Source organism: Microcaecilia unicolor, chromosome 3 (genome assembly GCF_901765095.1).
Source record: "Microcaecilia unicolor chromosome 3, aMicUni1.1, whole genome shotgun sequence".
Classification (NCBI taxonomy): Eukaryota; Metazoa; Chordata; class Amphibia; order Gymnophiona; family Siphonopidae; genus Microcaecilia; species Microcaecilia unicolor.
This window is the reverse complement of record NC_044033.1, coordinates 243,724,134-243,739,449: the sequence shown is the minus strand read 5'-3', so window position 1 is coordinate 243,739,449 and position 15,316 is coordinate 243,724,134. Positions and strand designations below refer to the sequence as shown.

The 15,316-nt window shown below is 45.2% G+C and overlaps 2 protein-coding genes across 4 annotated transcripts in view; one reads left to right on the top strand and one right to left on the bottom strand.

Moving 5' to 3' along the window:
- Window positions 1-15,316, top strand: part of LOC115464537 (zinc finger protein 845-like) — a 924,208-nt gene that overhangs the window by 739,147 nt on the left and 169,745 nt on the right. The window lies entirely within an intron of this gene.
- LOC115466398 (oocyte zinc finger protein XlCOF6-like) overlaps window positions 1-15,316 on the bottom strand; it is a 131,684-nt gene that overhangs the window by 62,496 nt on the left and 53,872 nt on the right. For 2 of the 3 annotated variants that reach the window (XM_030197597.1, XM_030197598.1), the window contains exon 1: window positions 5,786-6,019. The exons of the other annotated variant lie outside the window; for it this stretch is intronic. In XM_030197597.1, coding sequence (XP_030053457.1) covers window positions 5,786-5,809 — 24 coding nt within the window. In that variant the 5' untranslated portion in view covers window positions 5,810-6,019. Of the gene's footprint in view, window positions 1-5,785; window positions 6,020-15,316 lie in introns of those variants that run through there. 3 annotated transcript variants of the gene reach the window in all.

Here is a 15,316-nt window from a genome sequence, read left to right as displayed (position 1 = left end):
GAGTTTTGTAATGGTGTTGTCATTCCAGGATATCAGATACAGTTAGTGATGTAACAAGATTAAGTAGGGAAAAGAAAAGAGTTAGGTGGGAGACTATAGCAGGTAGACATTCTTAAGTGGGTTGGGTTGGCGAAGTGGTTTATTGAGGCTATGGATTTTCTTTGTAGGCCTTATTGAAGAGATAAGTCTTCAGAGATTTGCGAAAATTGGTTATTTCGTCGATTGTTTTCAAATCATTAGGTAATGCGTTCCACAGTTGCGTACTCATGTAGGAGAAGGTAGTGGCATTTAGCAGCTTGTATTTTAGTCCTTTACAGCTGGGGAAGTGCAGATTGAGGAATTTGTGGGCTGATCTTTTGGCGTTTCTGGGAGGCAGGTCCACGAGGTTTAGCATGTAAGTTGGGGCGTCTGCGTGGATGATTTTGTGTACAATCGTGCATATCTTGAACGCGATGCGTTCCTTGAGTGGGAGCCAGTGAAGTTTCTCTCTTAGGGGTTTTGCACTTTCATATTTAGTTTTTCCAAATATGAGTCTGGCGGCGGTATTCTGGGCTGTTTGGAGTGATTTGATAGTCTGTTCTTTGCAGCCAGCGTATAGTGCGTTGCAGTAGTCCAAGTGACTTATTACCATTGACTGTACTAGGGTACAGAAGATGTATCTCGGGAAGAAAGGTTTTACTCTTTTGAGTTTCCACATGAAAAGAACATCTTTTTCGTTGAATTCTTCATGTGAGTATCGAGTGTGAGGTTTCGATCGATGGTAACTCCAAGAACTTTCAAGTTTTGTGAGACAGGAAGAGAACAATATGGTGTGGTTATGGTGGTGAAGTTGTTTGTGTTATGTTGTGAAGTGAGTACCAGACATTGTGTTTTTTCTGCGTTAAGTTTTAGCTGGAATGCATCCGCCCAAGAGTGCATGATTTGGAGACTCTGGTTGATCTCGTTGGCGATTTCATTCAGGTCATGTTTAAATGGGATATAGATCGTGACATCGTCTGCATATATTTAGGGGTTGAGGTTATGATTGGCTAGTAGTTTAGCTAAAGGTATCATCATTAGATTAAAGAGGGTTGGTGAGAGGGGGGGATCCTTGGGGAACTCCGCATTCAGGTATCCATGGGGCTGATCTGTCCGTGTTTGTTGTTACTTGGTATGATCTTGTGGTCAGGAATCCTCTGAACCATTTGAGAACTGTGCCTCCTACTCCGAAGTATTCTAGTATGTTTAATAGTATTCCATGGTTTACCATGTCAAAGGCACTGGACATGTCGAATTGTAAGAGGAGTATGTTGTTGCCAGTTGCAATTGCTTGTTTGAATGAGTTCATTGCAGACACTAGAACAGTTTCAGTGCTGTGATCCGTCCGAAATCCCGATTCAGACTCGTGTAGGATTGAGTGTTTATTTAGGTATTCAGTGAGTTGTTTCATCACTATGCCCTCCATGAGTTTGGTTATGAGCGGAATAGATGCTACTGGGCGATAATTGGTTAGGTCCATTGTACTTTTCTTATTGTCTTCCGCTGTTTACCTGTAATCTTGGGGACCTTTAGCCCCGAGAGATACATATCCGCATCTAACCCCTGATCCTCTGGAGGAGAGTATAGGGATTTGTAGAATTGTCGAAAGACCTCATTGATACCTGCAGCTGTATGGTGGTATCTACCCTGGCTATCCCGAAGCTGAGAAACAAACCACGATCCCCTTACCTGTTTAACCAACCGTGCAAGCAATTTACCCTGTTTGTTAGCATATTTATACAACTGAAAACGATAATAATTGTAAGACTTTTGCGTTTTTTCTTGTATTAATTGATTCAAGGTAGCCTGTACTTCCATCAAGCGTAGCTTATGCAGCGGAGTTGGAAGGGATCCAAAAAGCTGCCTAGCTCTCCGCACCTGGTGTTCCACCCTAATCATTTCAGCATCTCTCGCCAACTTCTTATGCACAGAATAGGATATAATCGAGCCACGTAACACCGCCTTCGATGCTTCCCAAAATAGAACTGGGTCGGTTTGGTAAGTCTCCCTATTAAACTCCGCATATTCTCGCCATTGAGATTATATATAAGAGGTGAACTGACCATCATAATACAGCTCTCTCGGAAAGCGCCAACGAGGCCTAGGTCTGCTGTCATCCCCCCAGGAAAAAGAAACCCATATTAGAGCATGATCTGACACCTGAGTGAACCCAATTTCAGCCTGAAACAAAGATGAAACGTAATTCGTCGAGATTAAAATATAATCTATACGTGATAAGGTGCCATGTGCTCGTGACAAATGCGTATAGTCTTTCACCCCTGGATGAAACAAACGCCAGGAGTCCACCAAATCCAGCAAAGGGCACATCCGAGGAACTCCCCTGGAGAAGTCCACTGGCCCTACTCTCAATGAACCTGTGCTATCCAGCAAAGGATCATATACAGAATTAAAATCCCCACCCATCATTATTGGAATCTGTTCAAAAGAATGTACATGTTTCACTATGGTTTGATAAAATTTCCTATCATACTGGTTAGGCGCATAAACATTGACTAATAACAGAGGCCTGTTGCTCATAAGTAACTCCACTATGACATACCGTCCCAAGGTATCACTCGTTTTTTTTCCATGTGAAGTCCTTTACGGAATAATATAATTACTCCCGCTTATGTGCTGGACTCTCTACATAATCACCCACCATCTGCATAGTTTTTTATGCTCTAATGCTGATAGGTGAGTCTCCTGAAGCATTACTATATGAGCCTTATTTCTATTCAAGACCTGCAAAATTTTACTACGCTTGATTCGAGAGGAAATCCCCCCCACATTCCAGGACACTAATTTAACCATACGCCCTCTTAGGTGTCCCCCTTTAACTGCTGAAACTCCAACAGCAGAATAGCCTGTTTTAGTGAGGGAAGAGCGCCCTAGCCTACGCCCCCCTCTTGATTTCTCAGCAATACAGAAGGCCTCATCCTTTCTCCCCTCCTCTCTTCTTTCAACCACTTGGAGCAGATCCACCCCTCCCCAACCTCTCCCCTGTTCTTCCCCCCCCCCCCAATAAGACCCACAACCCCCCCCCCCCCCGGCTCCCCCAACCCTTCCCCACCCCCACCAACGAGTTTCAAGATTGAACTCATCACGTATAGGCACCCCACATCCCCACTATCAACTGATCCATTGATCATAACAACTAACTGAAAAACTCAAACATCCCTCAAACATTATATTACTGTAAAGCAGCATTTTCCACAACATGTATTTATTTATTTATTTTTATTTATTGCATTTGTATCCCGCATTTTCACACCTCTTTGCAGGCTCAATGTGGCTTACAATACATCATGAATGGTGGAAATATTTAAGAAAATAGACATTTAGTATTACAGAAGGATCTTGGGTAACATGATAGTGATAAAACATGATAGTGGTTTAACAAGAAAATAGACATTTAGTATTACAAAAGGATCTTGGGTAGCATGATAATGATAAAGCATGATAGTAGCACCCCCCTCACCCAACCGTCAAACTCGCCCACTTAGCAAACCCCCATACTCTCCTAGAACTCCCCAACTCCCTTTTGCCAATGTTTCTGACCACTTTTCAGCAGCCAAGTCCTCCAGAAATATTAGGAACTGTCAAAGTACCACTCCAACAAACTTGGTATAGTCAGTCTGCCGCCTCTGGAGATAAAGTCTTGATAAATGCTTGCACCGCTGCAACAGTATCAAAAGTTTGTTCAGACCTCTCGTAGGTCACTCTCAGTTTAGCAGGATAAATTAAGGCAAATCAGATTTTCCGGCCATACAAAATCGCACAGACAGGTACAAATTCCTTCCTCGCTGCTGCCACATGCGCAGAGTAGTAGTACTGGAAGCAAAGGACCCTCTGCCCTTCATAGCTGAGCACGCCACCCGATCTCAGAGTCTGCATAATGGCCTGCTTGTGGCCATAGTGCAAGACTTTTAGAATCACCGCACATGGCTTGGCAGTTCCCTTTCATCACGGGCCCAACCTATGTGTTCTCTCTACCCTTAGAGGGCCATGCAGATTGTTTAAGTTCAGTTCCCATGGAATCCAGCTTTCCAAGAAGCTCCCCAGCTCTACTTCCTTTATCTGTTCCAGTAAGCCAATCAAAAGCAAGTTGTTGCAACAGGAACGGTTTCCTAAGTCGTCCAATTTGGATTCCAACTCCACCAGCTGTTTCTGTAAGGCCCCCGTTAGTACCTCTGTCTCCACCACCCGATCCTCCAGATCGCTGATCCGTTGCTGCATGTGGTCAAGGTCTAAATGGAACCCATCCAGTCGCTCGTGTGCTGCCTCTGCCCGATCGTAGAGAGCCTGCAACTTCTTATCTAAGGCTGCCTCCACTGCCGCAGTGACCTCCGCTGTAATCTCTGAGGTCCACGCTGAACACACAATAGAACTCTGTGAGAGCTGTACAGCCGCCATTTTGGATTCGGTGGGTTTACTTTTGTCTTTTTCCTTCCGCAGCGATTTCGCCGCCATCCCTCTCTTTTCAAACCGCTGTCAAAGATCACACACCGCCCAGCCGCCAATCTATATTCCTCCGATACTTTGAGGTTGGTAGATCCAATTTTCAGCACAATAAATTAGCAAGATGAGGGGGAAGTGCAGGAGCTCCGTTTACTAGCGTCTCCTCTCCTGCATAGCACCACGTGACCCCTTTAACAGGCTGTAATGTTTTTAGAAAGTACAGAGATGGCAGAGAATAGGAAAAAAGTAGTTCTGTATGTGAAAAATAATATCAAAGTGACTGAAATACTGGCGATGCTGAGGGCAAATCTGTACACCTCTGAGTCAGATTGAGGAACTGGACAGAGATCTGGCTGAAGACACACAAAAGGTGGGAATGAAAAGGAAGAGCACTGTTGGGGGACTTTAACCTGCCAGAAGTACGTTGCAATATCCTTTCTGTACGTTAGAAAGCCCCACAGTACTTTCATATGCATTAATGAAGCTGGAAACATCACAGATTCCTGGTTGCATAAATGCACCAATGGTAGACCCTGATCCTGAACCTTTCATCTATTAATGAGACCTGGCACCAGGGGCGTAGCCAGACCTTGGCGGGAGGGGGGTCCAGAGCCCGAGGTGGGGGGGGTACAGTTTAGCCTGCCTCCCCCAGCTGCCGACCACCCCGCCGCCGACCGTCCCCCGTCGCTGCCACCGGGTACCTTTGCTGGCAGGGGTCTCCAACCCCTGCCAACCGAAGTCTTCTTCAGTGCCGGTCGACTCCAGTGCCTTTCTAACTCCTGACGTCCTGCGTGCATGTCCTCTATGTATCCCCATGCTGGAGTCCACCGGCACTGAAGAAGACCGGCTGGAGGGGGCTGGGGACCCCTGCCAGCAAAGGTTCCTGCTAGCGGCAACGGGAAAGGGTCGTTGTCGGCAGGGGGGTCTGCAGCAGGGGGTTAAAAGTAGAGGGGGCTTGGCTCTGGAAAAATAACAGAGGCAGCTCTCCTTTCCTCCTCCTATTCTCATCAGTCCCTAGGACTGGACCCCCCCTAGGGCAAGTACTGCAATCTACCTCTAACATGTTAAATTCTTATACCAACAACTAGTTAATGCTCCACTCCAAAACAGTCAAACAAAGAAAGGGGGTAGGACTTGATATACTGCCTTCCTGTGGTTACAATCAAAGCAGTTTACATATTATATACAGGTACTTATTTTGTCACAGTTAAGTGACTTGCTCAGAGTCACAGCTCCCCAGGATCAAAGTCTGCTGCACTAACCACTAGGCTACAAGAACTGTACAGAGCAACCGAGAACAATTTCTTGCCTGATCAGAAACCAGAGCAGACATGTCCCTGCTGTTTTCCTTCCGAATTCTGCAGCTGCTGGGATGGATTCTGGCTGGAGATTTCCCTGTTCCTGGAAAAATGAGCAAAACAGGAGGAGGCTGGGCTCATTCCTGAGGATCTGAAATAAAGTCCCTTCTCTCCCCCTCTGCAGAAAGGAGACTGGGTCTGGCAGGGCTTTTCAGTTGCATGCACCCATTTTTCTGCTTCCTATTTTGAATTTCTGAGGAAGAGAAAGCAGCAGAGAGAGCAGAGCATGCGCAAAGTTCTTCAACCCTCCCCTTCTGGGTGAGGTCATCCTTGAATATCCCACCTCCTTAAGGTGGTTCTCTAGAGACAGTGTAGCATGTTCCATGCAAGGAGAACTAATTTAGTCCTGTTGCATCTATAGCAGATATTATTTTTAACCTTTTTCATCTCAGGATACACTGACAAGGCGCTAAAAGCATATATGTCCTCTCCACCCCTTTCTTGCCCCCACGAGTTGTTCCCCCCTTAACACACTTAACTTAAAAAAAAACACTAGTCTATAATATACTCAAAAAAGATATAATGGAATTAGAAAAGGAACAGAGAAGGGAGACGAAAATGATAAAGGGGATGGGGCGACTTCCATTTGAGAAAAGGCTAAAGTGGCTAGGGCTCTTCAGCTTGCAGAAAAGGCAGCTGAGGGGAGATAAAATAGAGGTCTATAAAATAATGAGTGGAGTTGAACGGGTAGATGTGAAGCGTCTGTTTAATCTTTCCAAAAATACTAAGACTAGGTGGCATGCGATGAAACTAGAATGTAGTAAATTTAAAACGAATCAGAGAAAATGTTTCTTCTCTCAACATGTAATTAAACTCTGGAATTCGTCACCAGAGAATGTGGTAAAGGCAGCTTAGCGGAGTTTTAAAAAGCTTTGGGCGGCTTCCTAAAGGAAAAGTCCACAGACCATTAATAAATGGACTTGGGGAAAATCCACTATTTCTGGGATAAGCAGTATAGAATGTTTTATAGTTTTTTTGGGATCTTGCCAGGTATTTCTGACTTGGATTGGCCACTGTTGGAAACAGGATACTGGGCTTGATGGACCTTTGGTCTTTCCCAGTATGGCAATACCTATGTACTTATATATTTGATAAAGGCAAGATAAAAATATAAGAGCTCCTAAGAAATGAGAAAAAAAAACAGGAAGAAAAATCCAGAAGGCAACTGCAGGAGAAAAGCACTTCAATAACAGCTTTGACTGACACTTCAGTTACCTTGACACTGGTAACATAGTAACAAAGTAAATGACGGCGGATAAAAACCTCTACGGTCCATCCAGTCTGCCCAACAAGATAAACTCATTTTACATGGTATGTGATACTTTATATCTATACATGAGTTTGATTTGTCCTTGCCTTTCTCGAAGCCCCTTAAATTTACACTCCAGCCCATCCCTTATCTATTCAGTCATGATCAGGGCGTAGACCGTAGAAGTCTGCCCAGCTCCCGTTTTGTTTCCCAATTACAGGTGTCGCCTCCCAATCTCCACTAAGATTCCACTGAGAAAAAAAAAACAATTTTTGGAGGTCCCCCGACGCTGGTACTCTGTGCATATGCGAAAACTGAGCATCGGTGGCTGAAGAAGCATCTGCTGACTGCCAAGCTGTGCTTAGGAGCTCCTGGGCACCTTCGGGGACAGCTTCAGCTGGTGGGGCTTAGAGATCCCTTCCAGCCACCAAAGCCACTGAAAGTCCAGCGGCACACCTGCAGACCAGCCACGGCACACTAGTTGACAATTGCTGATCTATAACATTGTAGTTCTTGTGAGTTGAATCTAGCTGATAACTCTGGAACTCACAACAATACTGTCTGCTGTAAAGGGAAGGAGACCCAAGAGACATTTTGCCCGAGTACAATGGACAGAGAACTACCGGCTTATTTAAAAAGTGATCTTGAAAAATAAGTTATTATTATTTAGTCCTTATTTACACTGCATGCATTTTTGTCTTGTGCTGTGTGTGCTTTGAAGTTTGTGGATCTCTTCAAATAACAGTGATTTGGGAAAAAGAGGGGAGAAGCAGAAGACTGTAGCTCACTGCCAGGCTCATTTTCGAAAGGGAAGGACGCCCATTTTTCGACACAAATCGGAAGATGGGCGTCCTTCTCACAGGGTCATCCAAATCGGTATAATCGAAAGCCGATTTTGGATGTCCCAAACTGCTTTCCGTCGCAGGGACAGCCAAAGTTCACGGGGGCGTGTCAGAGGTGGGACTTGGGCGTGCCTAACACTTGAACGTCCTCAACTCATAATAGAAAAAAAAAAAGGACGTCCCTGACAAACACTTGGACTCTTTACCTAGTCGTGTTTTTCTTATGACCAAGCCACAAAAAGGTGCCCGAAATTACCAGATGACCACCAGAGGGAATCGGGGATGACCTCCCCTTACTCCCCCAGTGGTCACTAACCCCCCCCCCCTCCCACCCTCAAAAAACAACTTTCAAAATATTAATTGCCAACCTCTATGCCAGTTTCTGATGATGATAGGTCCATCACTGCAGTATGCAGGTCCCTGGAGCAGTTTTAGTGGATGCAGTGCATTTCAGGCAGGCAGACCCAGCCCCATCCCCCCCCATCTGTTACGTTTGTGGAGGAAACAGCGAGCCTAAACCCACCACAAACCCACTGTACCCACATCTAGGTGCCCCCTTCACCTGTAAGGTGGAGTACAGTTGTGGGTAGTGGGATTTGGGGGGGGTTTGGGGGGCTCAGCACACACGGTAAGGGAGATAAAAAGACTTTATTCTGAAGAGCGCCCAACACGGCATCGTGTTTCGGCTTAGTGCCTGCCTCAGGGGTCTAAAAACAAACATAATATAAATGGAACTAATACATACAGAAATATATATAAAATCACAAATATATATAACAAAATATATGTGAGAAATGAGTCTATATATAATACATACGCTAAAAGTACATTATATGATTTCAGATGTTCACTAAACATATGGTATAAAGCACCTGTTTTTAAATTTTCAACGGGGTAATTAACGCAGTGTATAAAAAAAAGAGAAATACAGCGTGTTAAATGAATTAAGAGATACTGTTGCATCTACACCTGTGTGTTAAAAGCAGCATGACGTTAAAGAATAAATGAAGAATAAAGAATAGCATAAAAACAAACATAGTAGGTGACGGCAGAAAAAGACCTGTACGGTCCATCCAGTCTGCCCAACAAGATAAACTCATATGTGCTACTTTATGTGTATACTTGACCTTGATTTGTATCAGCCATTTTCTGGGCACAGACCATAGAAGTCTGCCCAGCACTAGCCCCACCTCCCAACCTCTAGCCCCACCTCCTAACCACTGGTGCTGCCACCCAGCCTCTGCTAAGCTTCTGAGGATCCATTTCTTCTGAACAGGATTCCTTTATGTTTATCCCACGCATTTTTGAATTCCGTTACCGTTTTCATCTCCAAGTATCCAACACTCTCTCTGTGAAAAAATATTTCCTGACATTTTTCTTGAGTCTGCCCCCCTTCAACCTCATTTCATGTCCTCTAGTTTTACCACCTTCCTGTCTCCAGAACAGGTTCGTTTGCAGATTAATACCTTTCAAATATTTGAACATCTGTATCATATCACCCCTGTTTCTCAGGTCAGCAAGTCTCTCCTCATACGTCTTATAACGCAAATCCCATACCATTTTTGTAGCTTTTCTTTGCACCGCTTCAATTCTTTTTACATCCTTAGCAAGATACGGCCTCCAAAACTGAACATAATACTCTAGGTGGGGCCTCACCAACAACTTGTACAGGGGCATCAACACATCCTTTCTTCTGCTGGTCACACCTCTCTCTATACAGCCTAGTAACCTTCTGGCTACGGTCACCGCCTTGTCACACTGTTTCATCGCCTTCAGATCCTCAGATACTAAGAGAGACACTGAGTGTATAAAAAACAGCAGTGCAGAAAAGAGAAACAGTGCTGTGAAATATATATAGCAAGAAAAGAACATTATAAGGAAAAAGTATATACACAGCCTTATTTTCGAAAGTGATGGGCGCCCAGGTTTCGACCCAAATCGGGAGATAGGCGCCCATCTCGCAAAGGCGCCCAAATCGGTATAATCGAAAGCCGATTTTGGGCGTCTTCAACTGCAATCTGTCGTGGAAACAGGCAAAGTTGACAGGGGCGTGTCGGAGGCGTGGTGAAGGCGGGACTGGGGCGTGTTTAACGGCCAAGCAGAGATGGGTGCCTTTGGCCAATAATCGAAAACAGAAAGGCGTTTTTAGCGCGAATTTGGGTCATTTTTTTACCCTTTTTTTTCATGAACAAGTCCCAAAAAAGTGCCCTAAATGACCACATGACCACCGAAGGGAATCGGGGATGATCACCCCATAGGCGGTCGGTAGCCCAACTGTTTGGGGAGGCTAATAGGGGCGGGGTTAGGGGTGGGGCCAGGGGTGGAGCTTACATCCATAACTGTCTGACAACACACAAAAAAAAATAAGTAAAAATAAAATAGTCACAATAAATACCTTTTATTAAATTGTATCATATGTCAAAGAATAAAGTGGTTGCTCAATCCTAACCACAATCGCTCAACTGCAAAACACTATGCACAAACTTGTGCAAAAACACACTCAGAACCTTACTGTACCATAAATATTACACTGGGCAGACCCTAATACACCAATATACCACCCATACGAAGAACATCACAGACCGTCAACAATATGAAACAAGAGATCATATCACAATTCTCATGTACAGCCACAAAACATCATTTTAGGGTGGATGGTATTCATAATGAGCTCCTTTTATTAACGACCAGATAGAGATAAGAGTTTTCAAATTTCAATTATGGCACAGTATAAGTCATCAAAAACACACAGAACACAGATACATCCTCACCAAGTATAGAATAAGTAACCACAAACTAAAATAGAAATATACAGACAAAAATTAAACTAAACCCCCAAGAGGCCAGATTCCACATTCAATGCAACACCACAGAAACAGTGATGCATATCCCTAGTACTGTGCAAAATAAATTTGAAAAAAACTGACAAATACCAATCACCACTTTACAAATTAAAAAATAGAAATAAAACAAAACAGAGAAAATAAGATAATACCATTTTATTGGACTAATACTTTTTCAATTAGCACTCAGAGGCCAAAACCTCCTTCCTCAGGTCAGTACTGTTGTTACGGTCCTGTCCTGACCTAAGGATGAAGGTTTTGGTCTCTGAAAGTTGGTCAAAACTGTATTAAAATTAGTCCAACAAAAAATCACCTTATTTTCATTTCTATTCATCACCACAGCTACAATACTACTTTATTCTAAAGCAAATAAATATTTTTTTCTACATTTGTTCTGATTTCTGCTTTCCTCCTCTTCTCTTCACTCTCTGCCTTCCTTCCAGCATCTGCTCTCTTTCTCTCTCCCTTTCATCCAGCGTCTGTCTGCTTTCTGTGCCCCTTCCATCCACTGTCTGCCCTTTTCCCCTTTTCATATGGTGTCTGGCAGTTTTCTCTGCCTCTTCCATCCACTGCCTGCCTTTTCTTTCCCTTCTGCCTCTGTCTTCTTTTCTTTTTACATATGCATTCCAGTATTTCCCCCCTCCATCTTTATTTCTCCTCTCTCTGTTCCCCATCCATATCCATCTTCTGCTTACCTCCTAATTGACTTTTTTCTCTCCATGTCCACTGTCATTCCCTCTGACTCACTATCTCCTATCCATAACCTCCGTCTCTGTCCCTATTCCACCCATATTCAGCATTTGTTCTCTGTGTTCCCATCCCCGTTCCCCCTATGTTCCGTATTTGCTCTCTGTGTTCCCATCCCTGTTACCCCCAAATTCAGCATCTGCCCTGTGTCCCCTTCCCTTGATGTTCCTCACCCTTCTTTCTCCCTCTCTCCTGTACTCCCACCCCAGGGCCAGTATCTCTCCATCCTCTTCTCTCCACCCCCCTTTCTCTTTGGCCTGGCTGGAATCACTCTCCCTCCGTCCTCCCCCCCCCCCCCCCGATTACTGCAGTATTGCACTCCCCCTCCTCACTCCACAGCCGCTCCTGCACGCCTCTAAGGTTCCAGGCTCGCCAGCAGCAATGAATGTGCTACCTTCTGCCTGCCCCGGAAGCCTCCTCTATACAACTTCCCGCGTAGGCGGGACGCTGAACAGAGAATGCTTCCGGGGCTGGCTGAAGGCAGCACTCACATTGCTGATGCTGCCGAGGGTGAGGCTTCGAAATTTAAACACTAGCAGAGTGGGGCGAGCGAGGAGAGTGATACCGCACTAGTCAGGGTGGGGGGAGAAGCTGGGACACGCCATGCAGGGGAAGACGTCAATGGATGGCAACATCAATGGATGGCAGCACGCACCCCCTAAGGAGTTGAACCCGCCCCCAGCGCCCCGCCCTCAGAGTCGGTACGCCACTGCCCATAGGTCCCACCTCCCGCGTGCGCAGAGTTGATGGCGCCGATCATTCTCTAGTACCGCTAGTGGTAGCAAAGTGAGTGTCGCGCTGGGGAGGGAAAGCGGAGAGTCTGCGGGGCACTGCAAAGAAGAGAGAGACTACTGTTCTGGAGGAAGAGAAAGACGCTGAATTTAGAAACTGCTGATCCTGCTGTTAATGTTAACTTCTGGCTGGGGAGGCTTAGCCTCCCCAAGCCTCTTATACCGGGCGCCTATGGATCACCCCTGACTTCCCCAGTGGTCACTAACCCCCTCCCACCATAAAAAAACAAACTTTAAGAACTTTTTTTTCCAGCCTGTATGCCAGCCTCAAATGCCATACCCAGCTCCATCACAGCAGTATGCAGGTCCCTGGAGCAGTTGTTAGTGGGTGCAGTGGACTTCAGCCAGGTGAACCCAGGCCCATCCCCCCCACCTGTTACACTTGTGGTGGTAAATGGGAGCCCTCCAAACTGCCCCAAAACCCACTGTACCCACATGTAGGTGCCCCCCTTCAGCCATAAGGGCTATGGTAATGGTGTAGAGTTGTGGGCAGTGGGTTTTGGGGGGGGGGGGATTTGAGGGGCTCAGCACCCAAGGGATGGGAGCTATGGACTTGGGAGGTATTTTAATTTATTTTTTTACTTGTTACAAGTGCCCCCTAGGGTGCCCGGTTGGTGTCCTCACATGTGAGGGGGACCAGTGCACTACGAATCCTGGCCCCTCCCATGACCCAATGCCTTGGATTTTTTCGTTTTTGAGCTGGGTGCCTTCGGTTTTGATTATCGCTGGAAAACGAAACCGCCCAGCTCAAATCTGCACAAATCCGATGCATTTGCCAGGCACAAACCGTATTATCAAAAAAAAAAGATGGACGCCCATTTTTTTGAAAATACGGTCTGTCCCGCCCCTTCACGTACCCGTTCTCGGACATAGACGCCCATGGAGATGGGCGTTCACGTTTGATTATGCCCCTCCACAGTGTACTCCATTTAAGTGCATGTCGGATAAGCGCATGCTCTGTTTAACTGCATGCCGTACTTCGGTCCCCTTTTTGGCACCATCAATTTCTATGGGGCCAAACTTCGGTTTAGCGCACCACTGATAAGTGCAAGATTCGCTTATATGCATGATTTAAGACCGCTCCTCTGCAGGAAAGACTCCACATAAGCACGTGGACGGAATATGGAAGCCGATTGGTGCGTGACAACCAATGAGATTTCAAATTTACCACCACTTTAACTGCCACAGGCAGAATAAGCAAAAGAATGTTGTTAGAGTGTACACTGGGGTCATTGTCGTGGCGGAACTGTAAGACTTTAACACTGGCTGAACGAATAGAAATTCTTTAAAAATTAGAAAACAAACAAAGTCAAGCATCTATTGCTAAAGAATATGGTGTCAATCCCAGTCAAATTTCACATGTTTGAAGCAGAAAGACCAGTTCTGGAAGACTGGCAAAACAATACAAATCCACAATGGAAACGAAAACGGGCAGGAAAAGCTGAGGAGGTAGAAGATGCTCTTCTTCAGTGGTTTTCTCAAGTCAGGAGCAGACAGTTTCCTGTCAGTGGTCCACTGCTTATGGAGAACGCTAACCAGTTAGCTGAAAGTCTTGGACTAACCGAATTCAAAGCCACTGTTGGATGGTTGGAAAGATGGGAGGAGAGGAACAACATAAAATTCAAGAAACAGCATGGTGAGAAACAAGACACTGATGACTTTGGTGCTGAAAATTGGGTTCTTTCAGTTCTTCCTACCATCTTGAACGAGTTTGCACCTCGTGGCATTTTTAATGCTGACGAAAACGGTCTCTACTGGTGAGCGATTCCTGATGGAACACTTGCATTCAAACATGCCGAAACTACTGGAGGTAAAACGTCGAAGGACCGACTGACGATCCTACTTTGCTGCAATATGGATAGGAGTGAGAAGTATGAACCCCTCGTCATTGGAAAGAGCAACCAGCCCCATTGCTTCAAGAAAGTTAAGCGACGTCCTGTGTCATACGAGGCTAACGCAAATTCATGGATGACTGGGGAAATTTAGAAGCAATGGCTAAAGAAGTTAGACACTAGAATGCGGGCACAAAAGCGTCAGATTTTGCAGCTTTGTGATAATTGAGCTGCACACAGGGATGATGTCAGGCTGTCTAACGTCAAGGTAGTCTTCCTGCCACCAAACACTACCTCTCTGATCCAACCTATGGATCAGGGCATAATAGCCAATTTCAAACAACATTATCGGGTTCTTGTGCTACGTCGTCTGATGAGCGTTATTGATGACCAAACTGGCAAGGATAAACGTGCTGTTGAACTGGCTCGTAATCTATCACTGTTGGATTCCCTACATATGCAGAAAGAAGCCTGGAATCATGTTACACAGGCAACCACTGTGAACTGCTACAAGCGGGCAAGCTTTGTTAAGGATATGGAGAGGGACGAAACAGATGCAGCTGTTGCAAACGTGTCAGATGAACAGGTTATTGACATCCCAGCCGGTGTTACTGAAGAGGAGATTCATCGCTACATAGCTGTTGATTACGATCTACAAACAGCTGATGACAGCACTGATGTGGAGATATGCGCCTACACGCAGGCAACAATGGCTGATGATGGAACAGATGATGAAATGAGCAGCGAGGCACATGCTGACGAAATTCAACAACCTCCTCTTGCTGTCACTTTTGAAAGAGCACTGGAGAGTCTCAACACCATGCGGGCCTATCTGGAGGCCACTGGATGTCAGTGCTATGACAGTTTTTACCATCTGGCAGACGTAGTCTATAGAACTCACAGACCCATTAGTATACAGAGGACTATAACTGATTATTTCAAGTAAGTCTAATGTCAGTTAATGGATACTGTATACTGTACATATAATAATAAACAGTACTGTACATATGTTTATCAGATGTCAAGCTTCTTTGGGTCACAACGGTTAACTGCACGCTCCGGTTAACTGCATGTATTTCTTTGGTCCCAGACCCTTACACTTAAGTGGATTGCTATATATATATATATATATATATATATATAGTGTAGGCGATGTAGCTCAATGCGTGGATGTCCAG